Genomic DNA, 14,267 nt, shown 5'->3' with positions numbered 1-14,267 from the left:
TTTTTTTTACTTATTACGTCCCTAACATGCTGCTTAAATGAGGTTAGGGTACAATTAAAAATGTCAATAGAATTAAATATGTCGTCGTGTATGTAATAGTTTTTACAGGACCTGAGAACAAAGATGTTTCCAGCATATTTGGTCCTGGTTACAGGAACAGAAAATAACCTTTTTGAACGCGAACTCGTCCGAGGGCATCTCAAATTAATATTTTGTAACAAAAACGCCGAATCAATATGAGATTTCAGTATCTTATACAAAAAGACCTGGTCTCTCTCTAAGCGCCGATCAAGCAACGATGGGAGGGGTAACGGTGCGGTAACATCATTGCGACTAAAAGCTTTAGAATTAAAGTGCCTTTCAAATTTTCTTTGAATTTTTTCTATAGCTTCAATATAAGTTTTGTATTGAGGGTTCCAGACTGTCGATGCATACTCTAATATTGATCTAACATATGAGTTGTACAATAATAATAGAGTAGATCTATACCTAAAATCTCTACCACATCGAAATACAAAGCCAAGCATTCGGTACGCCTTTGTAGTTATATGCTCGATGTGAGAATTAAAGGATAGTTTACAGTCAAAAAGAACGCCCAGGTCTCTCACTTCAGATACCCTGTTAAGCATAACATTGTTTAAAAAATAATCATATTTCAAAGACTCAGTCCTTCTAGAAAATGAGATAATGCTACACTTTTTGGGATTCAGAGTCAGATGATTGTTTGTACAATAAATACTTAATTCGTTCAGGTCGATTTGTAATAATTGACAATCAAGAGATGTTTTAATTTTCTTATATATTTTCATATCGTCAGCATATATCAGTAAGTCAGAATATTAGACTTAGAATTTAGACCTACTTATTCTCAATCCCGCGCCCTCCAGTCTTTCCTGCCATTTTACCAGTTTGCTCTGTACCTCAAGAACATTATCTCCGACAAGAACAACGTCGTCAGCAAACAGCATACACCAGGGTGCTTCCTCCTGTATGTCTGATGTTAGAACATCCATTACTAGAAGGAATAAATACGGGCTTAAAGCCGATCCCTGGTGCAAACCTACAGCCACACTGAACTTGCCAGTTACCCCGGCTTCGGACCGGACGTGGGTGCTAGCTCTATCATACATCGCCTGAACAAGTCGTACATACTTCTTTGGCACTCCTTTCCCTTTCATAGCCCACTACAGAACCTTACGGGGGACCCTATCGTATGCCTTTTCCAGATCTACGAACACCATATGTAGGTTTTTTTGTGCGAGTCGATATTTTTCGCAGAGTTGGCGGAGCGCAAATATGGCGTCCGTAGTTCCCCGGCCCGGCATAAATCCAAATTGGTTCTGTGTGACCTCACATTCTTCTCTCATTCGTCGCGCTATCATATTCTCCCATATCTTCATGCTATGTGACATGAGCTTTATTCCCCGATAGCTGCTGCAGTCCTGTATGTCACCTTTATTTTTAAAAATGGGCACCAGTGAACTGTAGTACCATTCCTTGGGTATAACCTCTTCTTGGAGCAACTTATTGAAAAATAAAGTCAGCCACTTCCATCCATCCGCCTTCAAAAACTTCCACACTGCCGCTGGTATACCATCTGGCCCAACTGCTCTTCCATTCTTCATACTCTGCACTGCCATCTTCACTTCCTCTATACTTACCTCTTTCACCATTCCTTCATTACTTCGTACATTTTCTAACACTCCGCTCCATTCATTTTCTTCTTTCGTCAAGTTATTAAAGTATCTCTTCCAGCGTTCTTTTATTTCCTCATCGTCCGTCAAAATCTTCCCCGCTTCGTCTTTTATACATTTCATATGGTTAACATCTCTTGCATTCATCTCTCTCTCTCTTGATATTCTAAAAAGATTTTTTTGACCTTGTGGGCTCTCTAAAAAATAATACAACTTATCTTGAGCCTTGGCCCTTGCGATTGCGACTGCTTTCTTAGCCTTCTTTTTAATATTTTGATATTCTGATCTTTTTATTTTTTTTTCTCTGTCATTTCCATCTTCCACTCTTTTCCATTCTTTGAAAGCATTCTTCTTTTCTTTCAAAATCGTCTGTACTTCCTCATTCCACCACCATGTATCCTTCTCTATCTTCCTTTTCCCTTTTGTTTCCCCTAAGACATCCCTTGCTACACTTCGCACCCACGTTGCCATCTCACTCCAGCACTCGTTTACTCCCCTCCCCACCATATCTCCCATCTCTATCATTTTACCATTTATTGTGTAACTGCGTGTATATTTATTGTGTAACTGCGAACTGGAAATAACTTTTTTGTTAAATTCCACGCAGAATGTCGTGGGCACAGCTTGCGGCGTGCGGTGCGGTGCGGTGCGGTGCTGCTGCGCTGCTGCTGTGCTGCTGCGCTGCTGCTGTGCTGCTGCTGTTGCTGAAAATAACGATAAAGCGTGGAGGCGCGAAAATAACGATAACGCGTTGAGGCGCGAAAATAACGCGCGTTTAATTTCGCGTTTAACGCCGAAGATTTGTCTGGACCTGATCATGAGATGAGATGAGATTTCCTGATCGGGTCCAGATCAGGAAATCTCATCTCATCCTGATCAGCCGGTTCGGTCCGGTCCTTTTAAAAAACACGAATGTATATTCTTGAAAAATTATTTGATAAAAAAAACGAATTGATATTATAAATATGTTACTTAACATAATTATTATAATATTTATTTCCGTTTATTTTTTCCAATGTATTATTAATTTATGTTTTTACTTTAAATATTAATTATTTTTATTTATTTTTATATGATTAATTAATTATTATTATTAATTAAATTTTATTTATTAACTTCTAATAATAAACTAATTATCTACTTACGACTGCTCCACTGTGTAGAAATGGACTCCCTGCTACTGACTGTCTTGATAACTGTATACGCATACTAAGTGCACTTAAAAACATCGATAGCGCGATTCAGGCTCAGTTCGTGTAATTTCTTTCAGGCTATCCTGATCTGGACCGGACCGAGTCCTGATCCGGTATGCCTTACCATACTTGATTATATTTTACATCAGGCTATCCTTCTCTGGACCAGACCTGGTCCTGATAGAGCTTGCCGGATCTGGCATGCCTCATTCTATCCTGGTCCGGTCCAGATACATGATCTGGTTGAGCCCTACCTTTTTTCTAATCAGGTTAGCTCGGTATTTTTAGTAAATCGTGTTTTCTGGAAATCATATTTAAATACAAATTACATATTTATAAAATATGAATAATATTTTTTTACCAACAATGATAAAAAATATAAATAAATATAAAAAATCAAAAATAAAAAATAATTAAAAAATAATAATGGTAAAATATAATTTTATAAAAATGGTAAAATATGATGTACATACATTATTAAATAAAAATTAACGAGTGCAATTAGAAAAAAAAATCGATCGAGCATTTGAACCATGGTCTCTTCGGTAGATCGCAACTGATCGATTTCCCACATGAGATATAATAACTTTAGTAACATTTGCGAAAATTACCTTCATATTCTAACGATATTTTTTCATTGTCTAAAAACTGGGATAAAACGACATTTTTGAAAAATGAATCCTAGCTAGATTTATCTCCCCCGAAATTTCCTGCATACTAAATATCGTAAAAATCGTTGGAGCCGTTTCCGAGATTCATATTCTATATATATACCAAACATACATAAAAAATATTTATTTTTTAATGTATGCTCGGGGATAACTTCGTCATTTATGAACCGATTTTGATAATTCTTTTTTTGTTGGAAAGGAGATATCCCAAGTGTGATACCATGATAAGGAAACCAGGATCTGATGATGGAATCCCAGAGGAATCGAGGGATATTCTCGAAAATCGTAGTGAAGACTAGTGCGTTTGTAAATTTTTTTCGTCTACTTACGTTGTATTATTTGTCGATGTAAATAAAGTCGGTTTTTTCCGTTTTCGAGCAAACACAATTATTTAATTCTAATCTAATCGCCACGATAGGATAAATGAGGCTAAACGCAATCATTACTTTACAATCGATAATAAACACGGAAAGGATAATGACGAAAATAATTAGAATTTATATAGCTGAGAAAACACTTATTAATATTAACATTTACATATTAAATAGTTATAATTATTTATTTATTTATAGTAATTTACACACATAAAACTTAACGTGTAACGTGAATTATCACCAGAACATCAGTCGTGTTCAACTAATTTAACATAGTAAACTACTTGTAACAAAATCGTAAGATTAAAATTTTAGTTATTTTGATTTGTAGTTTGCTAAATATTTTAATTTAATATACTCTCTTATCTCTAATATATTTTTCCCTGATCATGGGTTATGTTTCTATTGTAGATATATGAAAAAGCTTCTTTAATATGCTTAATCGATCCCCGCCCAAAGTCCGGGTGTAATATATGTGCATTCATTAAAAATACCTAGCTATATCTGTTACTTATAGCACAATTACTAAGTTATCTACCGTAGGAACAGACGACCGTGTGTTCCATATAGATTTTTTTATACATTTATTTAAAATATAAAAAGACCAGAGACCAGAATAGGCCCAAATATATAATAATCAGGTTGATTAAATTCAATTTCCGTTTCTACTAAAAAAATTCAAGCGCGAATCAGTCCACTAACGTCATACTACTGGGTAAATACCCTTTTCCCACATCTCTGTAAAGTTAGAACTTAATCCAACAAACTGAGCCACTACGGGTTGAGCTATTTCCAAATCATGAATAACGATTTCATCAGCTTGACATATTTCGTAGAAACGTTATTAAACGTAATGATTTTACAGATTTTATTTAATCTAAAAGCATAGTCAATGTACCTGACACAATATTGAAAAAATACTTATAGATAAGAACACGAAGTTAAAATTTCCACTTTCATCTAGTATAGATTAAATAATGAACCGGCTTATTTCTGCCTTAATGATTAATAGTATATTATATGTGTTACGCTCAAAGATCGAAAACGCTCATTGAGCGCAAAAATAGCTCACAACGCGATGTGGTCACAGTAAAACATCCACATAGCGAAATTCGTGTTATGGCTCTTATGAAAACGCGCACGACGCGCTGTGGCAATCAAAGAAAGACCAAATAGCGAAATTCGTGTCGTGGCTTACATGCTATTCGATCTCAACGCGTTGTGGCAATAAAGAAAAGCCATGACCCGTATGGAATACTATTTGATTACAACGCACACTACTTTCCGATATAGATCCTACTAGGCCTAGGCTGGAAACGTTTTGGTAGATGTCCTTAAGAAATATTTTTCATTTTAATTGTCATGAAAAAATTAAAACCCTTATCATTTTATGTGAATTATGAGTAATTTACAAATGATATGAATATTTTGTGTTCAGTGATTTATTACTTAATACATTGATTTTTTTAAATATAAAGTAATCTCAATAAATAATAAATATCGTTTCATTTTAATTTATATAATTATATACTTAATCTATTTGATACTGAGAAACACGTTATGCCGTGATTTTATAAAATGAAAAATATTTCTTAAGGACATCTACCAAAACGTTTCCAGCCTAGGCCTAGTAGGATCTATATCAGAAAGTAGTGTGCGTTGTAATCAAATAGTATTCCATACGCGTCATGGCTTTTCTTTATTGCCACAACGCGTTGAGATCGAATAACATGTAAGCCACGACACGAATTTCGCTATTTGGTCTTTCTTTGATTGCCACAACGCGTCGTGCGCGTTTTCATTAGAGCCATAACACGAATTTCGCTATGTGGATGTTTTACTGTGACCACATCGCGTTGTGAGCTATTTTTCCGCTCAATGAGCGTTTTCGATCTTTGAGCGTAACATATGCATTAAAATTTAGCGGGTGGTTAATAAGTTGCTAAGCTAACTTTAGAACGAATAACCCGTTCGGATTATTTTTACTTTGTACATTAATTTTGTAAATTCATTTGCGCATTAATTAAAAAGATTCGGAATAATATCATTTCATCTTCACGCATTTGATACTTTGAAAGACAGACAAATTTCTAATAGGGTTATGAGTTTTAACATTACAAAGTAAATAATTTCTGTCCTTACCAACGGTCGTATACCTACGTCTATTTTTTACACACAAATTTTGTATAAATATATATAGGTTTTGTAGTATATAAATAATAACGCCTATGTGTATGTACACACATTTATTCGGAATGGTCTTGTTATTCCGTTTTGAAAATTTATTGGATATGATACAATACAGTAACATTAAAAGCTTGGCAGAATATCACAGAGATATAAGACGATGGAAATTTTACGCAAACATTTCCAAGTTTCATAAGAGTAAAATTAAATAAAACATTCGGCCCGGTATGTATTTTTTGATTTTATCTACAAACACAACATACCTTTGATTTTAATCGAAAATTTATTTTTAATTTAATCTATGTTATACTAAGAACTTGTAAATAATGTATGCGATTGACAGGAAATTTGCAATTTGATTAATTATATTTTGAGTACCTGGGTGACCGAGCTTAGCTCGGTATTTTTAGTAAATCGTGTTTTTTTGAAAATTATTATTTATAAAATATGAATAATATTTTTTTTACCGACAATGATAAAAAATATAAATAAATATAAAAAACCAAAAAAAAAATAATGATAAAATATAAATAATATTTTTCAATTTTACATACATTATTAAATAAAAAATAACGAGTATAATTAGAAAAAAAAAGAAATAATAATAATCGAGAGAGGATTTGAACCATGTTCTTTTCGATAGCGACCGGTCGATTCCCATCTGAGCTAATAGAATTTACTAACGGTTGCGAAATTTACCTCCGTATTCTAACGATATTTTTTCATTGCCTAAAAACTGGGATAAAACGACATTTCTTAAAAATAAATAAATTTATTTATCTCCCCCGAAATTCCCTGCATACTATATTTCATGAAAATCGTTGGAGCTGTTTCCGAGATTCAGATTATATATATATATATATATATATATATATATGGTCTCTGAAACTGCAGGATCGCCGTAAAATCGATGCATTAGAGATGTGGTGCTGGAGGCGCCTCCTAAAGATCCCGTGGACGGCGTTTCGCACCAACGTATCCATCCTCAGAGAACTTCGTATCAAAGACAGACTATCATCAACTGTACAACTACGAATACTGAAGTTCTTTGGGCACATCTCTAGAAATGAAAACTCGATGGAGAAACTAGTGGTGCAGGGCCAGGTGGAAGGCAAGAGAGCACGCGGTCGGACGCCAACCCGCTGGACAGACGTCATCACAAGAGCTACTGAGTCCACCATGGTCCAGTGTACTCGCGACGCCTCCAACAGAGGGAAATGGAAGCACATCGCCAGGAGAGCTACCCTCGAAAATATTATCAACCCACCAAACACCCCACTATGTACCTCGTCAGCGCAGCCACGACCACTCTGACAAGAGTGTGCGACTAAGAAGAAGATATATATATATATATATATATATAGCTCGTAGGGGTCAGCTAGTATATATATATATATATATATATATATATATATATATATATATATATATATATATATATATACTAGTACTATATATATATATACTATACTATATATATATATATATATATATATATATATATATATATATATATATACTAGCTGACCCCGGAAACGTTGTTTTGCCATAACACAAAATTTCAAATATTTTTCTCAATTTGATCGCAGCACCAACTGTCGGGACAAACTGAAATTAAAATAGAATAATATTTAATATTTGATGCTGCGATGGTAGCGCAGTCCAACGGATACAATGTAAAACATTCCAAAATTAACAACTACTTATAAATGAAAAATTAGTTAAATAAACATTTTCCAGTGGACCAAATTGTGAATCTAAACCATCCTCAAATCCCCTTGAACTCACACAAAAAAATTCATCAAAATCCGTCCAACCGTCTAGGATGAGTTCATTGACATACACACGCACACAAGAAATATATAAAGATACAAGAATTACTCGTTTAATAGTATAAGATATCTAGCTACCGAATTTTTTGTATGTTTTAAAATCAAGTAAAGTAGTTTTTGAATACAAATAATTTAAAATATAGATTGCAGTATTAATGGAAAAATATCCTTGACATTGCCAAGTATATGAAATCTGGGGCAGCCAAATATAGGGTTGCGACGGTAAGCATCTTAATAGGAAGACAACAGACGAATAGATATAATTATGTCACATGCAAATAATTAAAGTTTGTATCAACGAATGGAGGCAAGTAACAGTAAGCCATTACGATTGTGCATCGAGACCATACTTCTAATTTGCACTAATCGCGACGAATTTTTATTACAGATAGATAGCTAACAGACGTTGTCCTGTCTTGCGAACAGTCGAACGCTTGAATTTGAAATAATCGTTACATTTTCTTAAATATCTTCTACAAAATATTAGAAAACTTAAAAAAAAAGTCAAATTATTCCAGCCGTTCTTGATGTTTGAACTTAGCAACACATCATCATCATCATCATTTCGGCCTATTGCATATATAGGCCTCCACAAGTTCGCGCCAAAAATGGCGTGAGCTCATGTGTTTTGCCCATAGTCACTACGCTGGGCAGGCGGATTGGTGACCGCAGGGCTGGCTTTGTCGCACCGAAGACGCTGCTGCCCGTTTTCGGCTCGTATATTTCAAAGCCAGCAGTTGGATGGTTATCGCGCCATCGATCAGCTTTTTAAGTTTCAAGGTGGTAGTGGAACTGTGTTATCCCTTAGTCGACGTATATATGTATACTCTTACGACACCCACGGGAAGAGAGGGGATGGCTATATTCCTACTGCCGTAACAACACAGTTTTAAGTATTCTCCTCCTAAACCTCCCGAATTAGTCCAGCCATTTTCGAGTTATACGCTTAGCAATATTCATTTTTATTTATACAGACTAGTCACCCCTTGTTTATAGTTACAGCCTTATAAGTATGACTAGTTACTATATTATTGCTAATTCGTAAAAAACGCGCTAAAATACGCGAATATTAAAATAAATTTAACTACGACTAAAAGTAGGAGTTTGATCACGTTTCTTCTCAACTTGTATCCCATTCAGAATCTCAAGGACCTATCATCTTGACGTAACACGAGAGAGGAAAGTATTAAAGGGGAAACACTTAATTAATGGTCATCTCACATAAATTAGTAGTCGTTCGTAAAATGGTAATTCTTTTTATCGCAGATTCGTGAATATAATATACAAATAATAAACGTTTAACATTAATAACACTCCACTGAAACAATGCACAATCATTACATTTTATTATTATTTAAATTCTTCTAACTTTACACTGTAACTTTACGCATAACTGTACACATATAATAGGTGATTCATTATTATGAAATTCGCTGTAAGTGACTACATTATATTGGATTAAGAATAAAACCAAAAACAGGCAAGTCGATATACGCAAAGAGCCGGCGCCAAATCGGGCGCCACCGGCTGGTTCCCATCGCTAACGGCTCGGCTTTCCAAGTATTGCTAGGGCTGCTATTACCTAAATTGCAGAAGTTGAGCAAACCTTCTAAAACTAAAAACTTTAGGATGAAGTTTAATTTTTCTGAAAATACCTACAAATAAAGAGAAATGGATGTAACGAGTTACTTATAATATTATCGTAATTAATAACTAGTTTTTATTATAACTAGTTTTTAAAATATCAATATTTGATTGACCTTTAAACACTTTTGAAAATATCTCCCAGGGCTTCAAGAACGATCTGATACTGGACGATATGAGATTAAATCTGGAGAGACCAACACGGTCAGCAACCCTAATTGTAAGTGTAGCCAGTATTAGCAATACTGTATGCAAGTATTACCGAACTATTTTTAGCACAGGCTCCATAGCAGCGCGACCTCAAGCGTCAAAGCCCATATATCCTGTTATCCGCATTAAGCTGACGAGGAAATAAAACGTGTTTAAAAATTGAACTTGAAGAATCTTCCAGATAGTATGTACTTATGCCTTATATAATAGTACATTTACGAAAGTGGCTCAATAAGTCCATCACTTTTTGAATAAAACACAGGTTTTTATAAAAAAAAAGTTATTTTACTTTTCAACATAGTCTCTTTTGAGTTCTATACACGTAGTCCCACGTTTCTCCAATTTTTTTTATCCCTTACAAAAAGTATGATTTGTCGAGGTCATCAAAATAGGCATTTGTTTGTAAGACGATTTCGTCGTTGGAATCAAATCTCTTTCCGCCGAGCCATTTCTTCAAGTTTGGAAACAAGAAATAGTGACTCGGGCTAAATCTGGAAAATAAGGCATATGGGGGAGCAATTCGTAGACCAATTTATGGATTTTTGCCATGGAAACTGCACATGTATGCACCTTTGCACTGTCCTGGTGGAAAAGAACTTTTTTCTTGGTAAAATATGGGCGTTTTTTTTTTAATTCTTCATTGAATCGACCCAATAAATCGGTATAATATTCGCCATTGACTGTTTTCCTCTTTTGAAGTTAGTCAATGTGGATCATACCGCGTGCATCCTAAAAACGGTCGCCATCACTTTATTGGCTGTCAAACCCACCTTTGTCTTCTTTTGCGCCGTTTCACCCCGAGAAACCCACTGTTTTGACTGCTGTTAGGTCTCCTGTATGTTGTAGTGGATCAACGCTTCGTCCACGGTTACGAAACGTCGGAAAAACTCAAACTTGCGTTTAAACAACGCCAAACATTTCTGTAAAACTGTCACGCAATTGAGTTTGTGGTCGATTGTGAGCAAACGTGACACCCATCTTGCGTAAATCTTTCTCATACCCAAGTGACCATTTAAAATTGAAACTACTGAGCCATGTGAGATGCCTATGACCTCATCAATCTCTCTCACTTTCAATCTCCGATCGGCTAAAACCATATCGTGCATTTTTTCAATTGTGTCGGATGTAGAGACCTCAGGGTGTCCAGAACGTTCGGCATCTTCAGTGCTTGTACGGTCACGCCAAAATTCAGTAAACCACTTTTTGGGGGTGGTATCACGTCGGAGTCACCAGTTTGGGGATGGTATCACGTCAGGGTCACCAGTTTGGGGGTGGTATCACATCAGGGTCACCATTCACCATCGCATATCTTCCCATGGGTATCGTAAGAGGCAGCTAAGGAATAACACAGTTCCACTATCACCTTGGAACTGTTAAAGCCGACCGATGGCGGAACAACCATCCAATTGCTGGCTTCCAAAAACACATACTGAAGACGGGCAGCCGTGCCTTCGGTGCGACAAAGCCAGCCCTGCGGTAACCAACCCGCCTGCCCAGCGTGGTCTGTAAATACCTGCACTAAATCAACTCCAGCCTGCCACGAGAGTGGGGTTCCAGAAAAAAAGGACCCGCAGCGGCGCGCACTTTCAGCGGTCCTCGTACGAGATCTCTCACTGCCGAGCGTCGTAAACGCCATGCTCAACGATGAGAAATCGTCGGCAGGCAGCGGTCATCTTCTGTGAAGAAGTGATGATGCAGAAGGAGACCGCGGAGTGGGACTGAGATGAAGACGCCTCTTCTGACCCGTTTCGGTGCAGACGTACGGGGGCAAGGAGGAGACGGTTTGCCTACCTCCTCCCCTCCTCGTAATAGTGGGGTCGCTTTCCGACAGTCGGGGGACTTCGGCCGGCTGGGTAACACGACCCCACACGTCTGAGGGGTGGCCTTCTTTGTGGACCTATTTGGATTACTAGCCACATGTAGGGTTTTTAGCCAGTAGGAGTCTGTCATAACCACTTCGGTGCCCCCGCGGATTGGATTCTCCATACCACTGTTAACCATTGCTCTGGAACAAAGGGAACGAGGAATGAGGCATCAACGTCCACAGCGAATACATCTCACACCTTCGTTTCGCCGCCGATATCGTCATCTTTGCGGAAACGCTGGATGAGTTATGCTAAATGCTGGGTGGCTGAAACGAGTCCTCCCGATGAGTCGTCTCGGTATGAATTTGGACAAAATAAAAGTTGTGTTTAACAACCAAGTCATACCGCAACCGGTATCGGTTAACAGTACTAGTCTCTTTGCCTAGTTTCCCTGCTATAATATATGTTTTAACAATAGAATATGCAAAAATCAAGTGATCGAATTAATTCAGACGTAGCTTATATTACACTTGACACGTATATATGTAAGTAACTTCAATAATACTTATCATTGTGTAACAACGCTGTGCATATAATAAATCATCTAGGCTATTTATAAAATAAACAAATATAAAGTTATAGAAATTTTGCTACAGTTGTATCTGTTGCATTACATTTAGTAGATAAACTAATTTACTGTTTACATAAAACAAATATACTTCGCAAATTTTTAAATTAACGTAGCGTATGTAGTTACCGACTAATAATCTCCGTTCATAAATTAAATAATTTTAAAATAATCGTTAGACTATATTATAGTAGCTCATAAAAGGCAGTCTTCTTCTATTATTTTATTCCTTTTTATTTATACAAAACTTATATACAAGCGTATTTAAGTAACGTTAAAAGTAAGAACGTGAAACTAATTATGTAATTATGGAAATTAATTTTATTTTCTTTTATTTAGTTAATCATATAAATTCGAGTTTATTTTGTAGTGTCTTAAATGAGTATATTGCTATAATAATCAATGCGAATACACACTTATGTAGAGTAATAAAAAGAAATATAAATTTTTTGAAATATAACATATTATACAATGCTAATGCCAAAAATCTATAGCTTAATTATTTTTAGTTGCGAAGTGTAAGCAATCTTGTAAACTTTGAAACCTGAACGACCTGCACGCACCTATTCGTGTAAATATATTTTGTAATCTAAATCAAAATATTAGCCCAAATTTTACAGTACTAGTTTTGTGTGAGGTTCATCAACATATCGCTGTGGTTATGACCTTGTATAGATGTTAATACGCAACATACAAAGTATTAGTTCACACTTAAGCTGATAACATATTTATTATTTAAATACATTTGGAAACGCCCAAGTAAAAAGCAGTCTATATATAGAATATTCATCATAAGTCATGAACACCAATAAAGTAGGTATAGAATTTTACTAATTAAACAAAATCTACGTGAAAGTATTGTAGGACACCTTTTATGTAAATTTTGTTTATTCACCTTGCAAAAAGTTATTGATAATAAAACACAAAGTCATTCAAATGTAGCAGTCATCGCTAGGTATATCTAAATAATAAATTATTTAAATACGGTTGTATGAAATCAAACAGAAACAAATCTAAATATATGACTTCGTGATAGCGTTGTGTTATTAAAGCTTACATTATTCTACTACATACAACAAGCAAAAAAATAATGTTTATCACAATATTTATAATAAAAAACATATTGATCTATCTATTCTAAATAACTTAAATGATTACCTTAAGCAATCCTTTAAGAACTTATTTAAATAGCTGACCAGACAACTTGTTACCGCCATTTTTTTTTTTTGTAAATATATTAATTTTCTTACTTTTCTTTTATACGATCTTGATCTAACAAAAGCGAACATAAAAAAAAAAATATACGCGTAGATACATTTCGCCATTTTTATTATTTTTTTTTTTTTAATAATAAAGGAAACTATTTTGAATGCGTTTAAATTTTGAGACCAAATGATAAATTCCCATTCAGAAAAAGTACGTACGTAATCTAGTCAATTAATGCAATAAATTCATTTCCTAACGTAAAAGTCTATAATTTGTTGATTTCGTTTTTGTTTATCATTTTGTTAATGAACTTATTTCGCATTGACTATTGTCAATTTAATTAACGTTAAAATTTTAATATTACACACTCTCGTAAATTTAGTTTAAACTTTAACTTCGTAGTTGACGTGACATCGGTACGGCCCAGTGAGCATAGTACTCGTAGAATACATATTATACAATTTCTTTTTTAGCCCGACTGGCTTTAATTACAGCTTAACGTTTTAAGCTTATAAATTTAAAAAATGGTCAAGCGAGTTCGCTAAAATTGTTACCAACACACTTTTAAAAAAATTTATATATATATTTTTCATTTGTCAGTATTTCACAAGACATTACGATAGCGATAAAAGTATTTATACAAATTGTACACGTCTAAAAACTTAAAGCGTAAGAAAAAAATAAACAAGCACGTGAGTGGAAAACGTTTTAATATAAATTATCTTAAGAAAACATTATAGATAGGTAATTATGTATGTGTACTGCAAACTTATTTATAAAAAGTATTTATTTATCTATATATCTATAAGCTCACTGAATAATA

The 14,267-nt window shown here is 34.9% G+C and overlaps 1 protein-coding gene across 1 annotated transcript in view; it reads right to left on the bottom strand.

Annotated features, from left to right (window-relative positions):
• Nucleotides 1-1,817, bottom strand: part of LOC123661444 — a 43,842-nt gene extending 42,025 nt beyond the window's left edge. The window contains exons 1-2 of the mRNA XM_045596404.1: nt 1,492-1,817; nt 490-618 (exon numbers count right to left, since the gene is read on the bottom strand). Coding sequence (XP_045452360.1) covers nt 490-618; nt 1,492-1,817 — 455 coding nt within the window. The remainder of the gene's footprint in view (nt 1-489; nt 619-1,491) is intronic.
• Nucleotides 1,818-14,267: the final 12,450 nt, after the last annotated feature.

Source organism: Melitaea cinxia, chromosome 2 (assembly GCF_905220565.1).
Source record: "Melitaea cinxia chromosome 2, ilMelCinx1.1, whole genome shotgun sequence".
NCBI lineage: Eukaryota > Metazoa > Arthropoda > Insecta > Lepidoptera > Nymphalidae > Melitaea > Melitaea cinxia.
The sequence above is the reverse complement of the archived record's forward strand: the minus strand, read 5'-3'. Positions and strand labels throughout refer to the sequence as shown.